This window comes from Pituophis catenifer, unplaced genomic scaffold (genome assembly GCF_029215685.1).
Source record: "Pituophis catenifer annectens isolate HBS135680 unplaced genomic scaffold, rPitCat1.0.hap2 SCAF_18, whole genome shotgun sequence".
NCBI classification, from domain to species: Eukaryota; Metazoa; Chordata; class Lepidosauria; order Squamata; family Colubridae; genus Pituophis; species Pituophis catenifer.
In genome coordinates, this window is record NW_027256898.1 from 9,108,193 (window position 1) to 9,130,376 (window position 22,184).

The 22,184-nt window shown below is 48.6% G+C and overlaps 1 protein-coding gene across 1 annotated transcript; it reads right to left on the bottom strand.

Moving 5' to 3' along the window:
• Positions 1-231: 231 nt before the first annotated feature.
• On the bottom strand, positions 232-20,500 carry ALDH4A1 (aldehyde dehydrogenase 4 family member A1). Its single transcript, XM_070956083.1, has 15 exons — positions 20,437-20,500; positions 16,263-16,356; positions 13,615-13,707; positions 12,463-12,510; positions 10,492-10,647; positions 10,055-10,204; positions 9,031-9,105; positions 8,577-8,764; positions 5,585-5,658; positions 4,453-4,649; positions 3,000-3,047; positions 2,319-2,471; positions 1,816-1,937; positions 968-1,086; positions 232-507 (listed from the first exon to the last, which is right to left on the bottom strand). Exons 1-15 carry the CDS (start codon positions 20,487-20,489, stop codon positions 395-397), a joined length of 1,683 nt encoding a protein of 560 aa, XP_070812184.1. The 5' UTR covers positions 20,490-20,500; the 3' UTR covers positions 232-394.
• Positions 20,501-22,184: the final 1,684 nt, after the last annotated feature.

A 22,184-nucleotide genomic window follows, 5' to 3' on the forward strand; every position in this document is an offset into this window, starting at 1 on the left:
TTCTCCAGATGTTCCTGGCTGTTCCTGTGTTTCTTTTAACAAAAAGAGATTCGCCAGGCTGCTTTTAGCACTTTTCCCCTCCGGTGGACGCGGCAAAAATTTATCAGAAACAAGATACAAAAGTTGAAGAATGCGCATTTAAGAGGGTTCAAAGCAGCAAAGCCTCTCTGGAGAAATTAACAAAACATGGCAGCGCTGAAGTGGAGGGATAAATTTTGATTTTCAGTAGGATATTATTATTATTATTTTAATTCTCCAAAGATGTCCAAAGTGATAGAGAAGGAAATCGATTCACTCCTTGTAATTTGTGCCTTAGGAGAGATCGGCAAGGAAGGCCGCCGAAGAGAAACGTAGCCCATCGCCATCCAAGTCTGCAAAGGCCCCATAAGCCACGTCACTGCATGTAAGGGTACTTCCAGTCCCCCAACGGCTCGTGGGTCTCCTTGATCGCCTGGGGAGATGTCCATCGCAGGATGTAATGAGCGCTGCCCGGTTTGTCATTGGTTCCTATGTCCAAAAGAAGAAAGGAATGCGTTTGCATCCTCTGCGACCAAACATGCCAAGTGGCTAGACCTCATTGTCCCATGAAAACCACAGGCCAGCTTCCCCACATCTTGCCAGGGTCGTTATGTGGTTGCGAGAACCTGGTTGCCTTGGGCTCATTTTGCAATTCATAAGATTTGGAAGAGAGGCAAAGAAGGTTGCGGCGTGCTACAAAGACTCCCTTGTTTGTGTCCACAAACCACAACTGGGTGTAGCGGTTAATAAATGTGTTGTTTTGTCTGTACTTCAGTCTTGGGAGCCATTGGCAAGAATGGGGAGTTACACAACCATAATGGCAGGGATGATAATGGTGATAGTAACAATTGCGGCAACCACAGTTGATCAGAAAGTGGTGCAAAATGTTCTCAGGTGAGGCCAGGTGAGAAACACCCCCCCTCTGCCCCCTAATCTGATCCCCAAGTACCTGAGGCGCGAGAGCCCCCAAACGGCTGCTGGGCCACCACCGCACCGGTGGACTTGTCATTGATGTAGAAATTCCCGGCCGCGTTCCTTAGGAGTTTGGTGGCTTCATCAATGACGGCCCTGAGAAAAAGATGTTGAGAGGGGAAAAGAGTTCAGAACTTCCAGCAAGAGGGCATCAGGATTTTAGCCCCTTTCCCGGCATCCTAAGACATACTGCTCCTGATCAAAGGGGTTTCATTAGGGCTGGGATATTGTGGCAATGACAAAATTGAGGATGGGGGGGGAGGGTCTTCTGCCCCATTGCAATTGAGCTGGGGGAACATTAAGAGCAGTGGTGGAATTCAAAAATTGTTTACTATCGGTTCTGTGGGCATGGCTTGGTGGGCGTGGCGTGGCTTGGTGGGCGTGGCTAGGGCATGGCAGGAGAAGGATACTGTAAAATCTCCATTCCCTCCCCAATCCAGGGGAAGGATACTGTAAAATCTCCATTCCCACTCCAGGGGAAGGATACTGTAAAATCTCCATTCCCTCCCCACTCCAGGGAAAGGTTACTGCAAAATCCCCATTTCCTTCTGATCAGCTGGGACTCGGGAGGCAGTGAATAGATGGGGGTGGAGCCAGTCAGAGGTGGTATTTACTGGTTCTCTGAACTACTCAAAATTTCCCCTACCGGTTCTCCAGAACTGGTCAGAACCTGCTGAAACCCACCTTTGATTAAGAGTATTTGGGTCTGGGCCTACTTCCTTCTTAAAACTGACCGTTATTTCCCCAAGTCCCCAGAAGAGTAACATTCGATCCAAGTAGAGGGCGACCCCCAGGACATCCAACCGAAGACACCCCAGTTCTTACTTATCCTGGGCGAACACCGCCCCTGTGAGGCCGTACGGAGAAGTGCTGTCAATCAGGTGGAGAATATCTTTGTACTGTTTCTCTGGATAGACGTACACCGACAGAACTGGCCCAAAGATTTCCTGCCCGTGGAGGGGAAAAAAAAGAGAAAACAAACTGAAATTAAAGGCTGGTGCCTCTGGGAAAATCGTCGACATTTCTGTAAAACTTTGGGGACACTTTCACTAGGAAAATTAGCTTGTCTGAAGTGAGGGGCCAAGTATAGCTGTGGAGATGACTGAACAACATTTCCCAGCGCACATTCGGAGTCCTAGAGAGCGTCTGCCAAGTTTTTAATTAAACGGTGTTTTTTGTAACGATCAGAGATATTTTAAACTCTTGCAGAAAGGGGCATGGGGGAAGACTTGGCCTCACAGGGAACAAGCAAAGACTGTGGGAGGTATGTAGCATTTTCCCAAGGAAGGATCTCCTCTTGGTGCCCGTTCCCCATCGCAAAGACTGACCTCTTGCATGATGGGATCCTTGGGGTCTTTTGTCTCAACAATGCACGGCTGGATAAAATAGCCCACCGCATCGTCGCAGCCGCCTCCGGCCAGGATGTTCAGGTTGGGTGAAGATTCGGCATGCTTGAGCCATTTCTTGATGCGTGCGAACGCCTGAAAGACACAGCAGCGGAAACAATACAGTGGTGGGATTCAGACGGTTTGCACCGGTTCACCTGAACTGGTTGTTAACTTTGTGTGCAGTTTGGCGAACCGGCTGAATCACCTCATCCAGCCCCACCTTGCGGCTCCCCTCCCATCCACTCTTTGCCTCGCCCAGCCTCTCCCGAGACCATTTCGGCATCTTGGAGCTCCTCTAACCTCCCCACCACTCCAAACAAGTGATGTCGGTACAGGCAAAACCCCAAGGCAGCTCTGGTTACATCTGTGTAACAAGAAACTAAGTGCCTAGCACAATAAGCAGGCAAACATCTCAGAACATCTTCTTCTTGTCCATTAAACCTTGAAAGGAGTTCGTGAAATGATGATGAAGTATGAAACTACTGTCTAAGAGTGTAAGTTACACACACACAGAGGCCTATTCTAGGTGCTTGTTTGCAGGTGCAAATGTCAAAGCATAAACATTCTGCCTGTGGAAAAATGAAAGCTGGTTTAGACACACAAGAAATAATGCAATCTGACCTTGCTATCAATCACGGCGGAGAAGAACGTTCTGAAATCTTCAGCTGGCTGCAGAGAGAGAGAGGAAATATAAGGAATTTGGGAGAAACTTGAACGTGGCTCCAGCGAGCGCCCTAGTATCTAGAGAAATGAATCCAATTCCAGTCCGCACGAGTTCAGACTGCAGAGTTTCCCCCGTTGGTTCTGGAGATGGGAAGATCTCAGATTTTCAGCCTGCAAAGTTCTCCATTAACTAACGATTCCAGCATCCCCCAAAATTTCAAAAGTCTCCCTGGTGGTTGTTAGAAAACTAAAAAGGACCCTTGAGCTTACTTTTTTTTCTCCTCCCTCCATTTCCATCCTTCCTTTCATGTTGTACCTTTATCTCTTAGACCATGGGATGTCAAACTAAAGGCCCGCGGGTGAGATCCACATGGACTGGATCCAGTCCATGTGGTGCTTAGTTCTGGCCTGCAGGGCCACCCTGGAAACAGGGAAGCACTGGTCCGCGGTGCCCCTGCCAGCAAAAACGGAGTTCGGGAGGGTTGCAGGAGGCCATTGCAAGCAAAAAGGGAGCTCAGGAGCCCGTTTTTGCTGGCAGAGTGCTTGGGCTGCCACAGGAGCCCCCGACACAAGTGACATTGAGCTGGCCACGCCCACCCTGGCCACGCCCCGTGAGGTCAAACACAACCCTGATGCGACCAGAGGTGGGATTCAGCCGGTTCTGGTGAACCGGTAGTGATGATTGCGGTAAGCCCTGCCCACACGGCCGGACGTAATGTCGTCCTATTTAGCCATATTTTGGAGGCCGTGCGCATGCTGGGAAGGCGCACACGCGAGCAAAGAGCATACGTGGAAGACCAAGCATGTGCTGAAGGTGTGCACGCGCTTACATTTGCGAACCGGCTGGGAAGGTAAATGAATCCCACCTCTGGAGGTGACCCTCAATGAAATCAAATTTGACACCCCTGCCTTAGACTAAATACATATAAAAGACCATCCTTCTATAGCCAAGCCCTGAAAGTGAATTCTTAAGTTTTTTTTTTTTTTGTTTGTTTGTTTTTTAATTTGATTTATATGCCGCCCTTCTCCGGAGACTCAGGGCGGCTTACAATGTGTTAAGCAATAGCCTTCATTCTTTTGTATATTTTATACAAAGTCAGCTTATTGTCCCCACAAACTGGGTCCTCATTTCACCTACCTTAGAAAGGATGGAAGGCTGAGTCAACCTTGAGCCTTGGCGAGATTCGAACCAGCAGAAATTGCAGGCAGCTGTGTTAATAACAGGGTGCACTAAACCACTGTACTATCAAGGCTCTTGATAGCAAGTCACCCCAACACAAGAGCTCCTGTTTTAAAATTAAATGTGGGCCTGGAGGGAGGGGGGGGCAAAAGGAAGCACCCCCATTGAGAAACTACTTTCGGGGCACCAGGCAGCCGGTGAAGCATCCCCGACTGCCAAGCCACAACTCACGTCTCCCACTTTGATCTTCTGATGCTCCTCCAGCAGCCCGGCTTTGATGTGAGGCCACAGAGAGTCCGGCACGTAGAGGCGGGAACAGGCCGAGCATTTCTGGCCGCCGTATTCAAAGGCCGAGCGGATCGTCCCGCTCACCACGCTGGGCACGTCAGCCGAGGCGTGGACGAAGTGGAAATTCTTCCCTCCGCATTCTGAGAAAGGGAGACATTTGAGAGGAGTGAGAGATGGGGGGGTCCAATTCTAGGCGTCGCTCCTCCCAGAGCGGGGGAGGACGTGACCCTCTCACAATTGAAAACCTTCCTTCACTTCAAGTTGTTGCAACAACTATCAAGTTGCTGCAACAACTTGCAACATCCTGGCTGTGTGGAATTGCTGAAAGCAACTTGCAAAATATTTGGGGGGGGGGGGGGGAGAGGAAGAGAGGGAAAAGTTCTTCCTCCATCGGAATTCTGGGAGAAATTCAACAGGCTGGATGGGTGCATGGCTAGTTCCTGTGAGATTGGCAGCGGGGCAAATGCTTCCCCATCATGCTGGCAGATGCCTGTGCTTTAGAGACCGAGGGCTTTCTGATTGTCGGCAACTTAGCATCTGGGGTGCCGCCGGCGGTTTGGTTTTAAAAGAATTAGCCGGCAATATATGCAGGAGACTGTTGGATTAGAAAGCTACCCAAAGTTCTTTGGATTCACGATCAAGAGGAGCTCTTCACACTACCTGGGTTGTTCTGGGGGTTTTTTGGGCCTTCTGGGGGTAGGGGGTAAGGAAGAAGATGTCAGCGTTTCAGCGCTGGCATAGAGAGGAGAGATAAGCTCTGAACTTTTGCCTGCTAAATCCCTTTGAAGCTCTGTCGTCGTGGAAATGAGGAGGGGGAGACACTCCTGTGAAATGACGAGACAAGAAGTCAGGAGAGTGACTTGGAAGATAGCCAATGAGAAGCAGAGAATTGGGGATCGGAAAGGGAGGGAATGGGGGGCAAAAGGTCAGTCTTGTCCGCATCGAGTCATGATCCGGTGGCTGTGCTCGAATAAAGAGAAGATTTCCTTAAAGATTGGCAGTTTGGGAATTCATTTATTTTGAGATAGCATCGAAGTCTGACAGAAATAAAACCAAATACATTCCCAGTTCTTACCCCCAGCCAGCCGAGGGAAGGTGCGATACCGGTCAAGGTTTTCAGAGACCTGTTTCCAGAGACGCTTAAAAGTCCTATAAAATAAATAAAAATAAAAAAGACGAGAGAAGATCTAATTGTTCACTTTTCTCCTCTCTTCTCCTGGCACTGTCAGCCCCTGACAAGGTCTGGAGGCACGCAAGGGCAGGGGTCTTTTCAAACTCACACCGTTGGGGGTCCCACTCAGCCGCCCCCTCCCTCTGCAGACACACCAAGGCCGACTGTTAGGTTAGTGTGAAGCACCTCTTGTTCTCTTAGCCCAGGGGTCAGCAACCTGTGGCTCTGGAGCCGCATGTGGCTCTTTCACCCCTCTGCTGCGGCTCCCTGTCACTCAAAATATGCATCACCACCGCCAATGTACGACACCCACCGGCATGTGATTTATTGAGCTTTTCAACCCCCGGTAGGCCAACCCCATGGATAAATCTAAGAAAATAAAAGTTTTAGAACGTTTAATTCAACTACATGTGCTAGTTTTGTGGCCGCTCAAGAAATCGTCAGGCACGGGAAGGGATTTGTGACTCCCGGTGTTTTCTTTTCTGTGGGAAACGGGTCCAAATGGCTCTTGGAGTGTTTAAGGTTGCAGACCCCTGTTTTAGCCCTTTCTGTCCCCCTATGCCACAACCGCTGAAACCCGAAACTTTTTTTTTTTAAACCAGGAGACAAAATCCTTTGCAAGGAGAAGGCCAGCTATTTAGCATTTCTCAAAAAAACCGGTGTCTCGGGGTGGGGGAGCGAGAAGGGCCTACCTACCCCCCTCCCTCTCCGATGTTTGCAATCTCTGTCTCTCTGAAAGACGGTGTGACTATTAAAACCGCCCGGGCGCTATGCGAAAGAGAAAAAAGCCATGCTCGGCTGCTCTCTGCTCCTTAAGCGAGTGGGGGAAAAGCTCATAAATTAAAAGGCAGAGTGTGGAACTCCTGGGGTGAAGCTATTAGCATTTTTATTGTTTTGAAAAGCAAGACGTTGGTCACACTTGAAATCAAGAAAGGGAAGAGAAGAAGAGGGGGGTGGGGGGGGGAGAGAAAACAGCCAAGAAAGCTGAAGTATTTTCTTTTTGGATTGCAATCCCCGGGACCTGACGGGGCTTCTGAAACGGGGGACGGGCAGTGAAAGCATAATGACAATCTGCGTTGACTGACCTAGGAAGCTTTCTCAAAATATTTATTTGTCCTGTTTAAGTCGACTGGACCTTTTTTTTGGGGGGGGGGGGAAGGATTGAGAAGTGTTGGGGTTGAAGTCAAGAGTGCCTAGGATCTCTCCTTTTTAACTCTTAAAGGTAAAGGTTCCCCTCGCACATATGTGCCAGTCGTTCCCGACTCTAGGGGGTGGTGCTCATCTCTGTCTCAAAGCCAAAGAGCCAGCGCTGTCCGAAGACATCTCCGTGGTCATGTGGCCAGCATGACTCAACGCCAAAGGCGCATTGAGTGCTGTTCCCTTCCCACCAAAGATGGTCCCTATTTTTTCTACTTCCATTTTTTTTTTACCTGTTTTCGAACTGCTAGGTTGGCAGAAGCTGGGACAAGTCACGGGAGCTCACCCCGTGATGCGGCGCTCGGGATTCGAACCGCCAACCTTTCTGACCGACAAGCTCAGCGTCTTAGCCACTGAGCCACCGCATCCCATTTTTTTAAACTCTAGGCCATCTTTTTAGCTGTTTGGAGTGATATGGGCGGAGGTTGGCAGCCCAGGATCCAAGCCACATTGAAAGAGGGCTCAAGGCAGTGGTGAAATGTAAAATTTGTTACTACCGGTTCTGTGGCCGTGGCTTGGTGGGGGTTAATGTGACTGAGTGGGCATGGCCAACTTTTTTTTTTTTTAACTTTTAAAACCATTTTTTCTACAACCTCTTCGGCCGAAGAGGTTATTAAAAAAAATGCTTTTAAAAGGCTCTGACGATCCCAGCTGAGCCATGCGATCATCAGAGGCTTTTTTTTTTTTTACTTTTAAAAGCATTTTTTTGGCCGAAGAGCTTGTAGAAAAAATGCTTTTAAAAATTAAAAAAAAGCCTCTGATGATCGCATGGCTCAGCTGGGCATTGGGGGGGGGGGGCAGGGATTTTTGCTACCAGTTCTCCGAACTACCCGCCACCATTGCTACCGGATCGGCCCGAACCGGGAGCATTTCACCCCTGGCTCAAGGGGCATTGTCGATAAAGATTGATTGATTGATTGATTGATTGATTGATTGATTGATTGATTTATTTATTTATTTATTTATTATTTATTTATTTATTTATTTATTATTTATTTATTAATTAAATTTCTATACCGCCCTTCTCCAAAAAGGACTCAGGGCGGTGCACAGCCAAAGTAAAAACAGAGCATACAAAATTTAAAAACAGTATTAAAATAATTAAATATTTTGGCCGTAAATTAAAACAACCCAATTTAAAATCAATTTAAAATTAAACTCAAGCCAGCCCAGCTAGTTGAAATAAATAAGCTTTCAGGGCCCGAGGAAAAATCCGGAGGTCTGTTATTGTACGTAACTCTGGGGGAAGGTTGTTCCAGAGGGTGGGCGCCGTCACAGAGAAGGCTCTCCCCCTGGGGGTCGCCAGCCGACATTGTCTGGCGGACGGCACCCTGAGGAGGCCCACTCTGTGCGAGCGTACTGGCCGGTGGGAGGCTATTGGTGGCAGAAGGCGGTCTCGTAAGTACCCCGGCCCTAAGCCATGGAGCGCTTTAAAGGTGGTCACCAACACCTTGAAGCGCACCCGGAAGACCACCGGGAGCCAGTGCAGCTCGCGCAGGAGAGGTGTCACATGGGAACGCCTCGTCGCCCCCATAATCCCCCGCCAGCCGATCCAGCTTTCTGTTCCACTGAGAGGGGGTTTAGGAAAGCTTGCAAGGGAAGGTTAGAAAGAATACACAGGGCTTCCTTAAAGAGTTGAATTGAGGAGGGGGTCCTCAGAGTCATCCTTCCCATCCTACCCTGGGCAACCCAAACTTACGGGACGCTGCCGGTGAAGTTGATGCCAGCCAAGTGCTCTGAGCCGGTCACGGTGTCCCCGAATGTGGTGCCCTCTGCTGGGACAAACTGGATGACACCGGGAGGCAGCCCGGCTTCCAGGAGGATCTGGTAGACGCCATAACTGGACAGGATAGCCGAGTCGCTGGGTTTCCAAAGGACCACGTTGCCCTGAGAGAGAGGGGAAAAGAAAAAATAAAATAAAATAAAAGAGCCCTTTTCAGCTTCTTTGGGATACAGCCCCAAGAAGGATCTAGTCCTCAAGGGTGTGAAGGAATTTTTGGATCCTCAAAAACATATCGGCTGGTGAGGAAGCGGAGAATATTCTGTGTCCGTGGGCACCCCAGAAGCAGGAAAGAGTCAGGGGTGGGGGGGAGGGCGCCCGTTTTCAAAGGCTGCAATTGAAGGCGCAGAATGGATCCAATGGCGGAACTCACCATCACTGCTGGGGCTCCTGCCAGGTTCCCTCCGATGGCAGTGAAGTTGAAGGGGGAGATTGCAGCCACAAAGCCCTGTGGAAAAGAAGGGGAGGGAAGGGTGACCCTCGCCCGGCTTCAGAAGGAAGGGGCGGGATAAGAGATGCACCTCGCAAGCCCCCAACCTCTGACCGACTGTGCATGGCTTCCCCCGTTTCAAGATTCTAGTCCTCGTGCTGGAAAAGGTGTGTGGAAAGGAAAAAGCAGGAAAGGTGGGGATGCTGGGAAATAGATAATTTCTATTTTGCTGTCTGTTAAGGAGTGACGGGGGGAGCTTGCTTTAACTTCCAGCTTCTCCCCTCACTATCAGGAGAAACAAAAGTGACTTCTGCTATATGAGGGATTCCTAAATAACCATTTTTACAGTCTGTGTACAAGCACAGGGTCAAGTTTCTGAAAGATGCTCTAATTAATTCATGAGCCATGACCCAAACTTCAAAAGAAATATAGTCATTTATTAGGAGCAACATACCGGCAATACTGGGATGCAGTTAGGACTGATCCAACGTAGATTTACGTTCCCCTATGACCCTGTCTCTCCCCTCCTCTCTGGCCACGTCATAAATCACATTCTCCAATTAACCACTTTGGCTGGCTGTGAAACCTAACACCCTCCTTCTGATTACGGTCAGAAAGAATGTATGGAATTCAGTTCTCCCTCCCTCCTGCTCATGGCAACTTGAAAGCTTTGCAAGTTGACACACAGTGGCTTGGGGGCTGTTTAAAATGAGGAGGGGGGTGCAAATGCTTTAAACGCAGCCATGCAGGCAGGCGTTGTCTCCCCCTGCTCGTTGGAAAGTCCCCTGCTTGGGGAAGAGGACTGGACAGCCCTCAGCAGCTTAGTGGAGAAGGGCAGACAGACACACAGCGTTAATTCTATGGAGCTCCCTTCGCAGCCCCCCTCCCTCCCCTGCCGGGTGAAGGGAAAAGACGGAGCTCGGTTTGCCCCAGATCCTGCAAAATCAAGATTGAATGTTGACCCTACCTCCAGCCCCCGATACACCAGGCTGTTGGTGCTGGGCGGGGCGCTGATGGGCTGCTCCCCCTCCAACTCCAGGGCGTATTTAGCGTTGAAGCGGAAAAAGTCCGCCAGCTCCGCGGCTGCGTCGATTTCTGCTTGGATGACCGTTTTAGCCTGGAGATAAAGAGGGAGGGGGGGGGTCAGGGAAAAAGAAGCGAGTCAGGGCAAGACTGCAGAAGTTTTTTGAGGGGGGGGGCAGAGATAACTTTGGACAAAGCTAGCAACACTCCGGGGTTAGCAACCGAAGGCCACTAAGTCAAATCCCACCCAAAGGAGCTTCTAATACAACTGCCGTGTTTTTCTTAAATTTTATCCGGGGGCCCTCCATGTGCTGGTTTTCTTCCCTCAGCAGGGCTGGGACCCCGGATGTGATCCGAGCTCCCAGCCACGCACCTATTTACCTGTCCAACCATGGTCTTGGCTAAGATTTCTGCCCTTCTGGGCCCGCTGAGGATGTCGGCCGCTTTGAAGAAGACCTCCGCCCGGTCCTGGATAGGCCGGAGATCCCATTCCTTCCGGGCACCCAAGGCAGAGATAATGGCCTTATTCAACAAGTCCTAGATGGGCAAGAAAATTAAGGCGATTCGTTTCCACGAAACACCAAGAAGCGATTGAGGTCCTTCCGTGCAAGCCTTCCGCCATATTTATGAACTGACTGAAGTGGGGGGGTGAATGATAGTTGTGGAATGAAGCACAGCATAGAAGATTTATTTATTTATTTTATTTATTGGTTCAATTTACATGCCGCCCTTCTCCGGAGACTCAGGGCGGCTTACAATGCGTTAAGCAATAGCCTTCATCCTTTTGTATATACCTGCTTAGTAGGGCTTTCGACCCTTCTTTTTTATACAAAGTCAGCTTATTGCCCCCACAATCTGGGTCCTCATTTTACCTACCTCGAAAGGATGGAAGACTGAGTCAACCTTGAGCCTGGGGAGATTCGAACTCTCAGTAATTGCAGGCAGCTGGTGCTACTTAACAGCACTTTAGTCTGCTGCGCCACCAAGGCTCTTGTTCACAGACACACACACTTTCACAAGTTGTTTTTTTTTTGTTTTAAATGCTGTAACCATCCATGCAAATTACGGGACTCACTGCCACATGATGGCCAGTATCTTGGTTGGCTTTAAAAAAACAGATTAATGACTCCATCGAGGGCTAAACATTTCCTGTCTTATTTCAAATAACCCAATTATTCACAAAGGATTGCCAGAGGTGACCGAAAACTTCTGTAATCGGGTTTGAGTTTGTCATTTTTTGTATAACCCTGACTCCTTTATCTATAGGCCCGTGATGGCAAACCTATGGCACACATGCCACCTGTGGCATGCGGAGCCATATCAGTGGGCACGCAAGGATTGCCCTAGCTGAGCTACAGCATGCATGCACGTGCTGGCCAGCTGGTTTTCGGGCCTTCTGGGCCCACTGGAAGTCAGGAAACAGGCCATTTCCAGCCTCCGGGGGATTGGGGAAGGCTGTTTTTTGCCCTCCCCAGGCTCCTAGAAAGACTCTGGAGCCTGGGAAGGGTGAGAAATGGGCCCACTGTGCCATCATGTGCCAAAAGCAGGGGGAGTGCAGGGGGGGGTGGTCGCTGTGCGGAGGGGCGGGGCGATTGAATTATGGGTGTGGGCACGCAAGCGTGCGACCCCCCCCATGCGACCCCCACTTTTGGCACGCGACGGCAAAAAGGTTAGCCATCACTGCTATAGGCTGTGCTGTGGGCACAGCTCCTAATTGCTGGCACGGAAGAGTAATTTGGTCAGGAAACTTCCCAAAGGGGCAGTGGTAGGATTCAGCCGGTTCAGGAGAACCGAGAGTTAAATTGCTGTCTGGCTCCGCCCCTTCCCACCCTGACCCTTCCAGGAGTCCGCACACGCCCCATTTTGGCTCCCAGGAAGTGCAGGGAGGCCTCCTAGGCCCAAAACGGGCCGCGGGGGCAGCACATGCCCCCCGCGGCCCATTTTTGCTCCCAGGGAGGTGCAGGAGGCCGAGTGCTGCCTGTCAAACACCCCTGGCCACGCCCACCCAGCTGGTCATTAGGGCAGAGAAGCGATTGTTAAAATTATTAGAATCCCACCACTGTAAAGGAGGGTTAAATTCTGCTGCCTCAGGAAGAAGACATTCATCTCAAAGGTGGAAACAGAGTGAGGCTCGATGCCCGGATTCAGGGACAGAACAGTGAGTCATTCAGACAAACAATGGACACCCTCCTTTGTAGACGGCTCTCGGGAGCTTACAAGCTTATTCTAAGATGTGCTTACAAGCACAGCTTCAATCTGAAACGATTCCTACCTGTGAAAATTCCCCCCCACCCCACCCCGCAAAAAAAGAAAGAAAAAAAAAAGAGTTATATGGCAGGATGCTTTGCTCACCTTATCAGCGTAACAGTATTTGGCCACTTGGTGTAAATGTTTAAAGGGCTGGAGAAAAAAAAAAAAGAGGAAGGAAGAAAAAACACGTTGACAATTTTGACCAGCAATCCTCTTGAGTTAGAATCGAAAACCGCCTGTGCTCGGTTTTTTTTTAAACAGAAATGCATCCGATTATTTTAAAGTAAGCTTTCCAACGGTGATAAGATTCCCCAAAAGAAATACAGCGAGTAAAATAATTATGACCAGTACTGACGGGTTATCAGCAGACTTTTAAGCCTTTAGGTCAAACGGTGATGAATCATGCTCTTTTTACAAGTAAAACTAGAATCTGCTGTTTTGGGAAAAGACAACATTTTTTGGGGAGGGAGGGAGGGATTTTATCACAGCTTGTTCTGACCCGGCTCCCAAACTCAACAAGCCCTTTGTAGTTAACGAAACGTTCCCTTCGTTAGGAGGGCCAGCAGCCGCTCTCTCACAGGAGGCTACAAACTGGCCCGACACACCAGGAGTTTCTCTCTCTCTCTCTCTTCCCACACTTGCAAAGGAAGTCCTGGAAGGTGCACTCGCTTTCTTTCTGCAGGATACACACACACACAAACACACACACACACACACACACGCTGCAGAAGGTGCTGCAGATTTCAAAAAGAATTCTGATAATTTTCAGACAGGATTTGGATGTGCAGGCTATCAGTGGCGGACCGGCAGGGAGATGAATAGTTGTCTGCCATGCCTATTCATCTCCGCCCCCTGCCTTTTATCCCCAGAGATAGGGTGGGGCTTTGCTAGCAGTGGTGGCTCTTCCGTCCCAAGGACCGGCCCATTGATTTCCACTGCTCTCCTCTCCTCTGCCTTCTGTGCATCTGCGCGTCAGGCACTGGACCTAGCCGTTCCTCCTCTTCCTCATCAGCCGCCTCCAGATTTAGGGGTATTGACTCTCCATCTGAGGGCTGACGGACGGCCCAGGCTCCCCCTGTGTCTCTGTCTCTCTCTGCCAGCTCCATTCCCTCTTCCCCCTTGGAACTCTCAGGTTGCCTTGATGCCGACCCCGACTCCCACACCTCCTCCTCATTGGATTCGGCGGCAGACAGGCCACAACACAGTTGTTATATCAGAGTACCGATGAATCAGGCCCTTACTGGTGGAACTCACCGACACTTGATATCTCACGTCAGCTGTCCATACTTTCTCGCCCCCAACGACACACGGGATCTCTTCGGTCTTGTCCCTCAAGTCATTTAAAGCCTATAGAAGGAAGTTTATAAACAGGTTAGCTGTTGTCTCACTTGTTCTGCTCCCCAAATCACAATTTTTTTCTGATTCTTGTGCTGTTCACACCTTGCCTATTCTGGAGACATCCTTGTGCCCCCTTCTCTTCATTCCCCAAATGGGATACAGGTAGTCCTCAATTTACAACAGTTCGCCAGTTGCAGCCCTTTCTGGACCGGGACACCCTGCGCACAGTCACTCACGCCCTTGTTACCTCCTGGTTGGACTATTGTAATGCTCTCTACATGGGGCTCCCCTTGAAGAGCACTCGGAGGCTCCAACTGGTCCAGAATGCAGCCGTGCGGGTGGTTATGGGTGCAACCCGTTGCGCCCATGTGACACCCCTCCTGCGCGAGCTGCACTGGCTCCCAGTGGTCTTCCGGGTGCGATTCAAGGTGTTGGTCACCACCTTTAAAGCGCTCCATGGCACAGGACCCGGGTACCTTCGAGACCGTATTCTGCCACCAATAGCCTCCCACCGGCCAGTCCGCTCCCACAGAGAGGGTCTCCTCAGGGTGCCATCGGCCAAGTTATGTCGGCTGGCGACACCCAGGGGGAGGGCCTTCTCTGTGGGAGCCCCAGCCCTGTGGAATGAACTGCCCCCGGAAATTGACTGCTCTTTAGAAGGCCAGATCCTGAAGAGGAAACTCAAATCCTTTGGTCGCCTAAGGAGAAGGAAGGACTCCCTGGAGAAGAGCCGAATGCTGGGAACGATGGAGGGCAAAAGAAGAAGGGGATGGCAGAGAACGAGGTGGCTGGATGGAGTCACCGAAGCAGTCGGCGTGAGCTTCAATGGACTCCGGAGGATGGTCGAGGACAGGAAGGCCTGGAGGAACATTGTCCATGGGGTCACGATGGGTCGGACACGACTTCGCAACTAACAACAACAAAGCTACAACGGCATTAAAAAAATGTGACGTATGCCCATTTTTCACAGTTACAATTGCAGCATCCCCGGGGTCATGTGATCAAAATTCAGGCGCTTTGGCAACTGTGATTCATATTTACGACGGTCACAGTGTCCCGGGGCGATCCCCTTTTGTGACCTTCTGACAAGCAAAGTCAGTAAGGGAGCCAGATTCACCTAACAACTGTGTAACTAACTTGTATCAATTGCACTTAACACCTGCAACAAGGAAGGCTGTAAAAATGGGGCAAAAGCCACTTAACGACAGAAACTTTGGGCTCAATTGTGGTCGTAAGTCGAGGACTACCTGTATTTATGTTGCTGTACTCCGCAACCAAAAGCTTGCTGTCCTTCCAACCTTCCTGGCAATCCTTTGCACCTGAAAAGAATGCATCTTTCTTCCTCGCTTCAAATCTCACCCCCAAATCTTATTTTCTCCAAACCCTCAATCTTGGAATCTTTATCTGCCCATTACCTACAAGGCAGGTGTCAGCACTTCAAGCTGCATTTACTCTAGTGCTGACATAAGAAAGAGAAGCGGAGGCGTCTGGAAAGGGATGTTTGACTTTTCACCTACTTATTTTCCCTGGAGATAATATCCCCTAGGAGATGGGATGGGAGGGGGGAAATTCCTTTGAGCTGGAGCAGTAGATTAGGGGTAGAGTGACTTGGAAGATGGCCAATGAGTGCAGGAGAGTGGGGAACGGAAAGGGAGAGTTTTGGGTCTGGAAGTCAGTGTTGGCTGCGATGGAGTCGGATTTAGAATGTTGTGCTTAATAAATGGGAGTTTTTCTTCAACGACTTTGTTTGAAATGCAATTTATTTGAGACGACCTCGAAACCTGACAGCAGGGCCACTAAACTGCAGCCGCACCTGGAGTCCCTGCTTTTTGTGATTAGTGCGAATCGAAGCATAGCTTTGCTTCTATACCTGAGCAAGCAGGCCCCGGAATTAAAGATGGCAACAAGAGCTTGGGAATCAAGCAGTCTCGTGTTCCATGCATGTCGCTGAATGGACTTGACTAGATGCTCTAACTCAGGGATCAGCAACCTGCGGCTCTGGAGCCGCATGTGGCTCTTTCATCCCTTTGCTGCGGCTCCCTGTGGCTAGTCAGCTCCACAATTGATAGGGCTTTCGGTTAGGACAGGCAGAGGAAAAAGGACGCCGCGCTAGAAGGAGACTATGATGGACTTCCAGTCGGCTCCAGAAGTGAGTGGGGCTTCGTATTAGGACCTTTGTGGCTCTTTGAGTGTTTAAGGTTGCCGACCCCTGCTCTAGCTCAGAGGTGTCAAACTCAAGGCCTGCAGGCCGGATCCAGCCTGCAGGGTGCTTAGATCCGGCCCACAGGGCTCCCCTGGAAAGAGTGAAGGACTGACCCATGGTGCCTCTGCCAGTGAAAACGGAGCTTGGGAGGGTTTGCAGGAGGCCATCGCAGCCAGAAACGGAGCCTGCTTTCGCTGGTAGAGCACTAGGGCCACCACAGGCACCCCGACACGAGTGACATCAAGCTGGCCACACACACCCTGCCCCACCACCCTGATGCGGCACTCAATGAAATCGAGTTTGACACCCTTCCTCCAGCTCCTATGCCACAATGAGGACTCCTCTCTTTGTCTTTGGTTACCTGCTGGAGGGCGGCTCGCTCAGGGCTCCCAGGTTTGAAGGCCAAAATGGGTTCGTTGACCACCTTGACTGAGGCACGGTGCTGCCACCGCAGGCTGGAGGATGGGGAAAGCAAAAAACAGACAAACAAACAAAAAACAACCAGATTATTTCGCTTTAGGTGAGAATCGCAAGGGGCCCCTGAGAAATGTGCAGGCTTTGTTTCTTCAGTTCCAAAGAGGGCTGCACTGTTAAAAGAGGAAGGTGAATGAATAGAATAGAATTCTTTATTGGCCAAGTGTGATTGGACACACAAGGAATTTGAATGGGGAAAGCCACGTATATTGCCTTGAAATTCTAGGAGAAAGAGGGAAGAAAGAAATGCAGACGAACCAGTACATCAATAAACACCCGAGTAAGCATTAAACCAGGACTAAAAAAGGAGAGGGAAGTTTATTTGTTTTAGGGAGTCCAACATGCTGCTGTTTTCTGTTATATATTTTGCAACACAGGTCTTTTAACAAGACAGGCATAGGAATAAAATATAGATTCCCTTGCAGGCATTGATACAGCTTTGCAGGTACGTAGTAGTATATAAGTTGTTTGCTCCTGTTACCTTTTGAGAGGCTTCATCGCCTTCCTAAGCTATAAATAACCACACCTACTATCTATTTCTTGCCCCAATGACTGCTCAATCCCTCTTCCCTCCCCATTTCCTTTTCCTCAAGTGTCATGGTTCTGACATTGTCAGTCTGAAGACAGGGGCATGCTACTGGTATTTACAGGCTGTGCCAGCCATTTATTTTCTATCTGAAACGGGAGTTTAAATGTCAATAAAACGAGGTTAACCGAAGTTTAATATGTGGTTTCTCCCCTCGGGGCTTAAGATTGCACAAAACAGTAATTTACTGAAAACCCCTTTTGTAAGTTTGATGTGAACCAGTCAGTTTCCTCAATCCGAGCCTAACACTCACTCAAAGTGAGTGTGTTTTTTTTTAAAAAAGCAGAGACACACTATGAAATAGTTCGGAGAGTGTGTACTCCGAAAGACCATTTTTCTGAGAAGGCACTGTTCTTTTAAAACCTTTCTTTCCTCTCCCACTCTTTTCTTGCTTTCCACATTCCAAGCAGGAATTTGTGTTCAGCAAAATGCATGCTTGAGGAGCTGGACTTTTGCACCTTGGCGCAAAGTTTGATCTTCTCTGCCTCGGCAGGCATAACCTTGATTTTGAAGGCCCGGGACATGAGTTGAAAGCAAAAGGTCTGAGCAAAAAAAAAAGGACAGCTGTTACGTTCTCTTGCTCCCAAGCTTGACTTTATCTCAACCAAGGCTGATAAGGCCAAAGCCTTACTAATCCTGATAAATTCCAGAAAGGAAAGTGGGTGTAGATAAAGAGAGCACATTCAGAGGTAAATCTCAAATGGAGGAAAAGGAGACTGAACTTTCTGGGCCCCAAATTTGGGGCTTTCAATTTGACTGGGGCTTTCCTTAACTAAATCACTTAGGAATTTACAGGTAGTCCTCGACCTCCGACCACAATTGGGATCAGAATTTCCAGTGCTAAGCGAGGCGGTGGTGAAGGGAGCCATGCCTGATTTTACTATCTTCTTTTTTTTTTGGCCACGGTTGTTAAGGGAATTACTGCAGTTGTTAAGTGAGTCACGCGGTCGTTAAAAGAATGCAACTTCCCACGTATTGGGAAGGTTACAAATGTTGATCATATAATCCCAGAACAGCACAACTATCACAAGTTGACAAGGGGCCTAATTTTGATCGTGTGACCATCGTCATTAAGTGCAAAAATTGGTAATTATGTCACTTTTTTTTTTTAGTGACGCTGTAATTTCGGTCACTAAACGAATGGCCGTAAGCCGAGGACTACCTGCATAACTTGTCACAGCTGTTTTAGCTGGCTTCTGCACGTTATTGCTTACCTGAGGTCTTTTAAGTCGCAATTCTTCCTGCGCTACAAGTAGGCCTAAAAAAGGCTAATACTGACTGCAAAGGCAAATTGTTTTTAAATTGAAATTACGCTGCAGCTGGAAACTGGAAGGCCAGTTTGATCTTCCAGCCTCGTCAAGATCTATTTCTACTCACCAAGCAAAAAGACAGAGAAAAAGAGAGAGAGAGAAAAAAATTCCACTAGCCTACGACAGAGCAAAAATATTTCATCACCATGACTAACCTGTCCCTTTTTGTAAAGCCCCAGGCTGGAAGCGAAATTTAAAAAACGAAAAGGAAAAAGGGTTAGTATTTTTCCCCCCAAAGGAGCTGAAGTTGACACTGGGGGGGAAAAGGAATTTCTGGGCAACCCAAGTAAAAGAATTTTATCCCCTCCCCAATATGTCTATGCATAGGTAGTCTTCAAGGTAGTTCATTTAGGGACCATTTGAAGTTACACCAGCACTGAAAAAAGTGATTTAGGATCTCTTTTCACACTTATGACCATTGCAGCCTCCCTGTGGTTAAGTGATCAAACGGCAACAGACTCATATTTACGACGGTTGCAACGTCCCGGGGTCACATGATCCTCTTTTTGCGACCTTTTGACCAGCAAAGTCAACGGGGAAGCTGGATTCGCTTCACAACCATTTTACTAACTGAAACTGCCGCAATTCACTTAACAAACGTGGCACGAAAGGTCGTAAAACGGGACAAAACTCACTTCACAACTGCCCCGCTTAGCAAGGGGAATGGCAAGGCTCAATTGTGGTCGTAAGTCGAGGACTAGCTGTATAGAGTGCGTGCCTGTGCATGCATGTACAGACGTGCATATTTGTGTTGAATTTATATTCTATTTATAGGGCAGTTGTAATGGCCGAAGCCCTAAAGTTTGCTAATGGCTGATGCAGAAGGCACACCTGCCAGATTCCCTTAGGCTTAGGTGGAAGATAAGGCAAACTGCAAATAAAGAAAGAGTGAAAGGAAGAAAATGCTAATTATTATTATTATTATTATTATTATTATTATTATTATTATTATTATTATTATTATTATTATCTCTTTTATTCAGGAAACATGAAACTCAGTCAACTGAACATTTAAAAATGCCTCACAAATACTATTGACTTGTGCTAATGGTTGATATGGCTGATGATGATGATGATGACTACCCTGTTTCCCCCAAAATAAGACACCCCCGGATAATAAGCCCAATGAGGGCTTATATATATATCTAAGACAGTGTCTTATTTTCAGGGAAACACGATATTATTATTATCTTTTATTCATTAAGTATGAAATTCAGTCATCATTATTACTATTAGGTTATTGATTACTATTATTATTAGATTATTGATTATTACTATTATTAGATTATTGATTATTACTATTAGATTATTATTACTATTATTATATTATTACTATTAGATTATTATTATTATTATTAGATTATTGATCACTATTATTAGATTACTATTAGATTATTATTACTATTATTAGATTATTGATTATTACTATTAGATTATTGATTATTACTATTATTAGATTATTGATTATTACTATTATTAGATTATTGATTACTACTATTAGATTATTATTACTATTATTAGATTATTGATTACTATTATTAGATTATTACTATTAGATTATTATTACTATTGTTAGGTTATTATTACTATTAGATTATTATTACTATTATTAGGTTATTGATTATTATTAGATTATTGATTATTACTATTATTAGATTATTGATTGTTACTATTCTTACTGTCTTTATTACTATTTTTATTACTATTCTTACTGTTATTATTATTATTATGAGGATCAATCATATTAATGCAGCAGTGGCAGTGAACCTGGCACAAGAAGGCATCGTCCTTAGAATAATCATTCATAGCACCAGCATGAAAGGCTACCAACCATGGGGAGACTTCCAACGGGGGGGAGGGGGAAGGAATTATTTCCTAAAAGAATTATGAATTATTTTCCAAAATAAGGAAGAGGGGGGGAATTGGGGGGGGTGGAGCCCATCCCCTGAGGCGCCCCTCCCCCTCCCCCAAGAGGCCCAGTGACGGCATTGATTGCCCCCCCTCCGCAGGAGGGACCCCCCCCCCCAATTAACCCCTTCCCAAGAAGCGCCTGACCCCCACCCTCCCCGGCGTAGAAGCGTCCGGCTGTGGAGGATGGGAGTGGGAGTCCCTCAGGAAACCCGGCCTCCCCCATTCCCAAAGAGAGAGAGGGAGAAGAGATTCACCTCAGCCCGCGGAGGGAGCCCGGCCGGCGAAGGAGAGGCAGCCGCAGAGCCATCCTACGATCCCCGCCCGATCCTGAGGGAAGAGATGGAAGGCGGCGATGCCGGGCGGCGCGTGCCGCCGATCGGGCCGAACCATTCCTCGGGCGAGAAAAGGGGGGGATTTTTTATTTTTTTTTTGGTCGAGAACGCTCCTTCCGCAAGAAAGGGCACGATTATCCCGTTTTATATATACAGTATATATATTTATTTGTAAACTTTCGGGAAGCGTCTTCCAAAGCTTTCAGGTACAGGGCAGGCAAGGAACAACACACACACACACACCCCTCTCGGGCGTCGCGAATGGACGAGTCCCTCGCGTTCCAGGGAAAGGGGCGGGAAAGCAAGGCAGCCAATCCGAAGACGCCCTGGGGAGCACCAATCAGAAGCCGCGCTGGGGCTTCTCCTCTTTCCCCCCCCCGCCTCCTCCCCTGAGAAAAGTTGCGCAATTGAACGGGCGGGGGAGGGGGGAGAAAGAGGAGAGGCGCAGGACTACAACTCCCATCTTTTTTTTTTTTTTTTTTTTGCAAGAACAAGAACTCCCATTACTCTTAACGGTGGGGAATTGTGCCCTGTGGACGTTGCCCTCCAAGGAGGCCGGGAGTGCAACTTGAGAGGGGGAAGACGACTGATGCCCCATTCGTGCCAGCCTACCTCGCAGGGGGCGTGTGTGTGTAGAGCCTCGTAAGCGGGCACCCATTGGTATTGTCTGCCCCCCAAAGCACCAATGTTGGGCACTGACTCAAAGCCCAACAATAGGCTGGTGTAAAACCCAGCTGGTGCCCAGGTTTCTGCCCGCTTGGCACAGGGTGTCCTACCCTACAGGGACGTTGTGTCGTCTGTGCTGATTTGCGATGGTGGGGTGGGGAAATATGAAGAGCTGGTGGCACTTGGTGCAAAACAAGGCCGCCAGGCTGCCCCTGGGGGACAAGGGGCAGGGATTGGGCAATGCCCGTTGGGGAAGACTGGCACTCCTGACCACTGGCATGGGCCCCACGAGCCTGATCGCCTAGGGAGGGTTTGCACTGGGGAGGGATATTTGACTAGATGGGCTCGGTGGCTAAGACGCTGAGAGCTTGTCGATCAGAAAGGCCGGCAGTTCGGCGGTTCGAATCCCCTGAGCAGGGGGTTGGACTAGATGACCTCCAAGGTCCCTTCCGACTCTGTGACTGAAAGAAAAGAGACTCACACGAAACTTTAGTAACCAGAAATTTTGGCATTTATTGTCAGGGGGGGGTTTCTTCTTCCGAAACAAAACAAAAAAAACCCCCCAACCACCACTGTACCCCGTTTTCCCAGCCCCACCAAGAAGCTTCGAGAACATCCCTGATTCGCAGACAAACCCGTTTGGTACATTGTCCATATGAAACCCCCCAGAGGGGGCGACCGGAGAGAAACCCCACCACCCTTCTTAACGGAGAATCCGGAGGGGGGGAGGAGAGAGAGAGGAGGTTAAAGGAGGATCCGACCACAGAAGTCCCTTCTTCGAGAGGGCAACTTTTTTGGGGGGGGGGATTATCCCAATGTGGAACAGGGAGTGAGTGTGTCACACGTTGGGGGTGGGAGGGGACAGGTTGGCTCAATGCGTATGGAAGGTTTGGCACAGGTGAGAGGGGTGAGGGGGTGAGTGGGGAGGGGGCTTGTGGAAACCCACTACCTAGAAGGGTCCTAGAGAAGTCCCAATTTCTCAAATTTTAAGGTGGGAGGGAAAA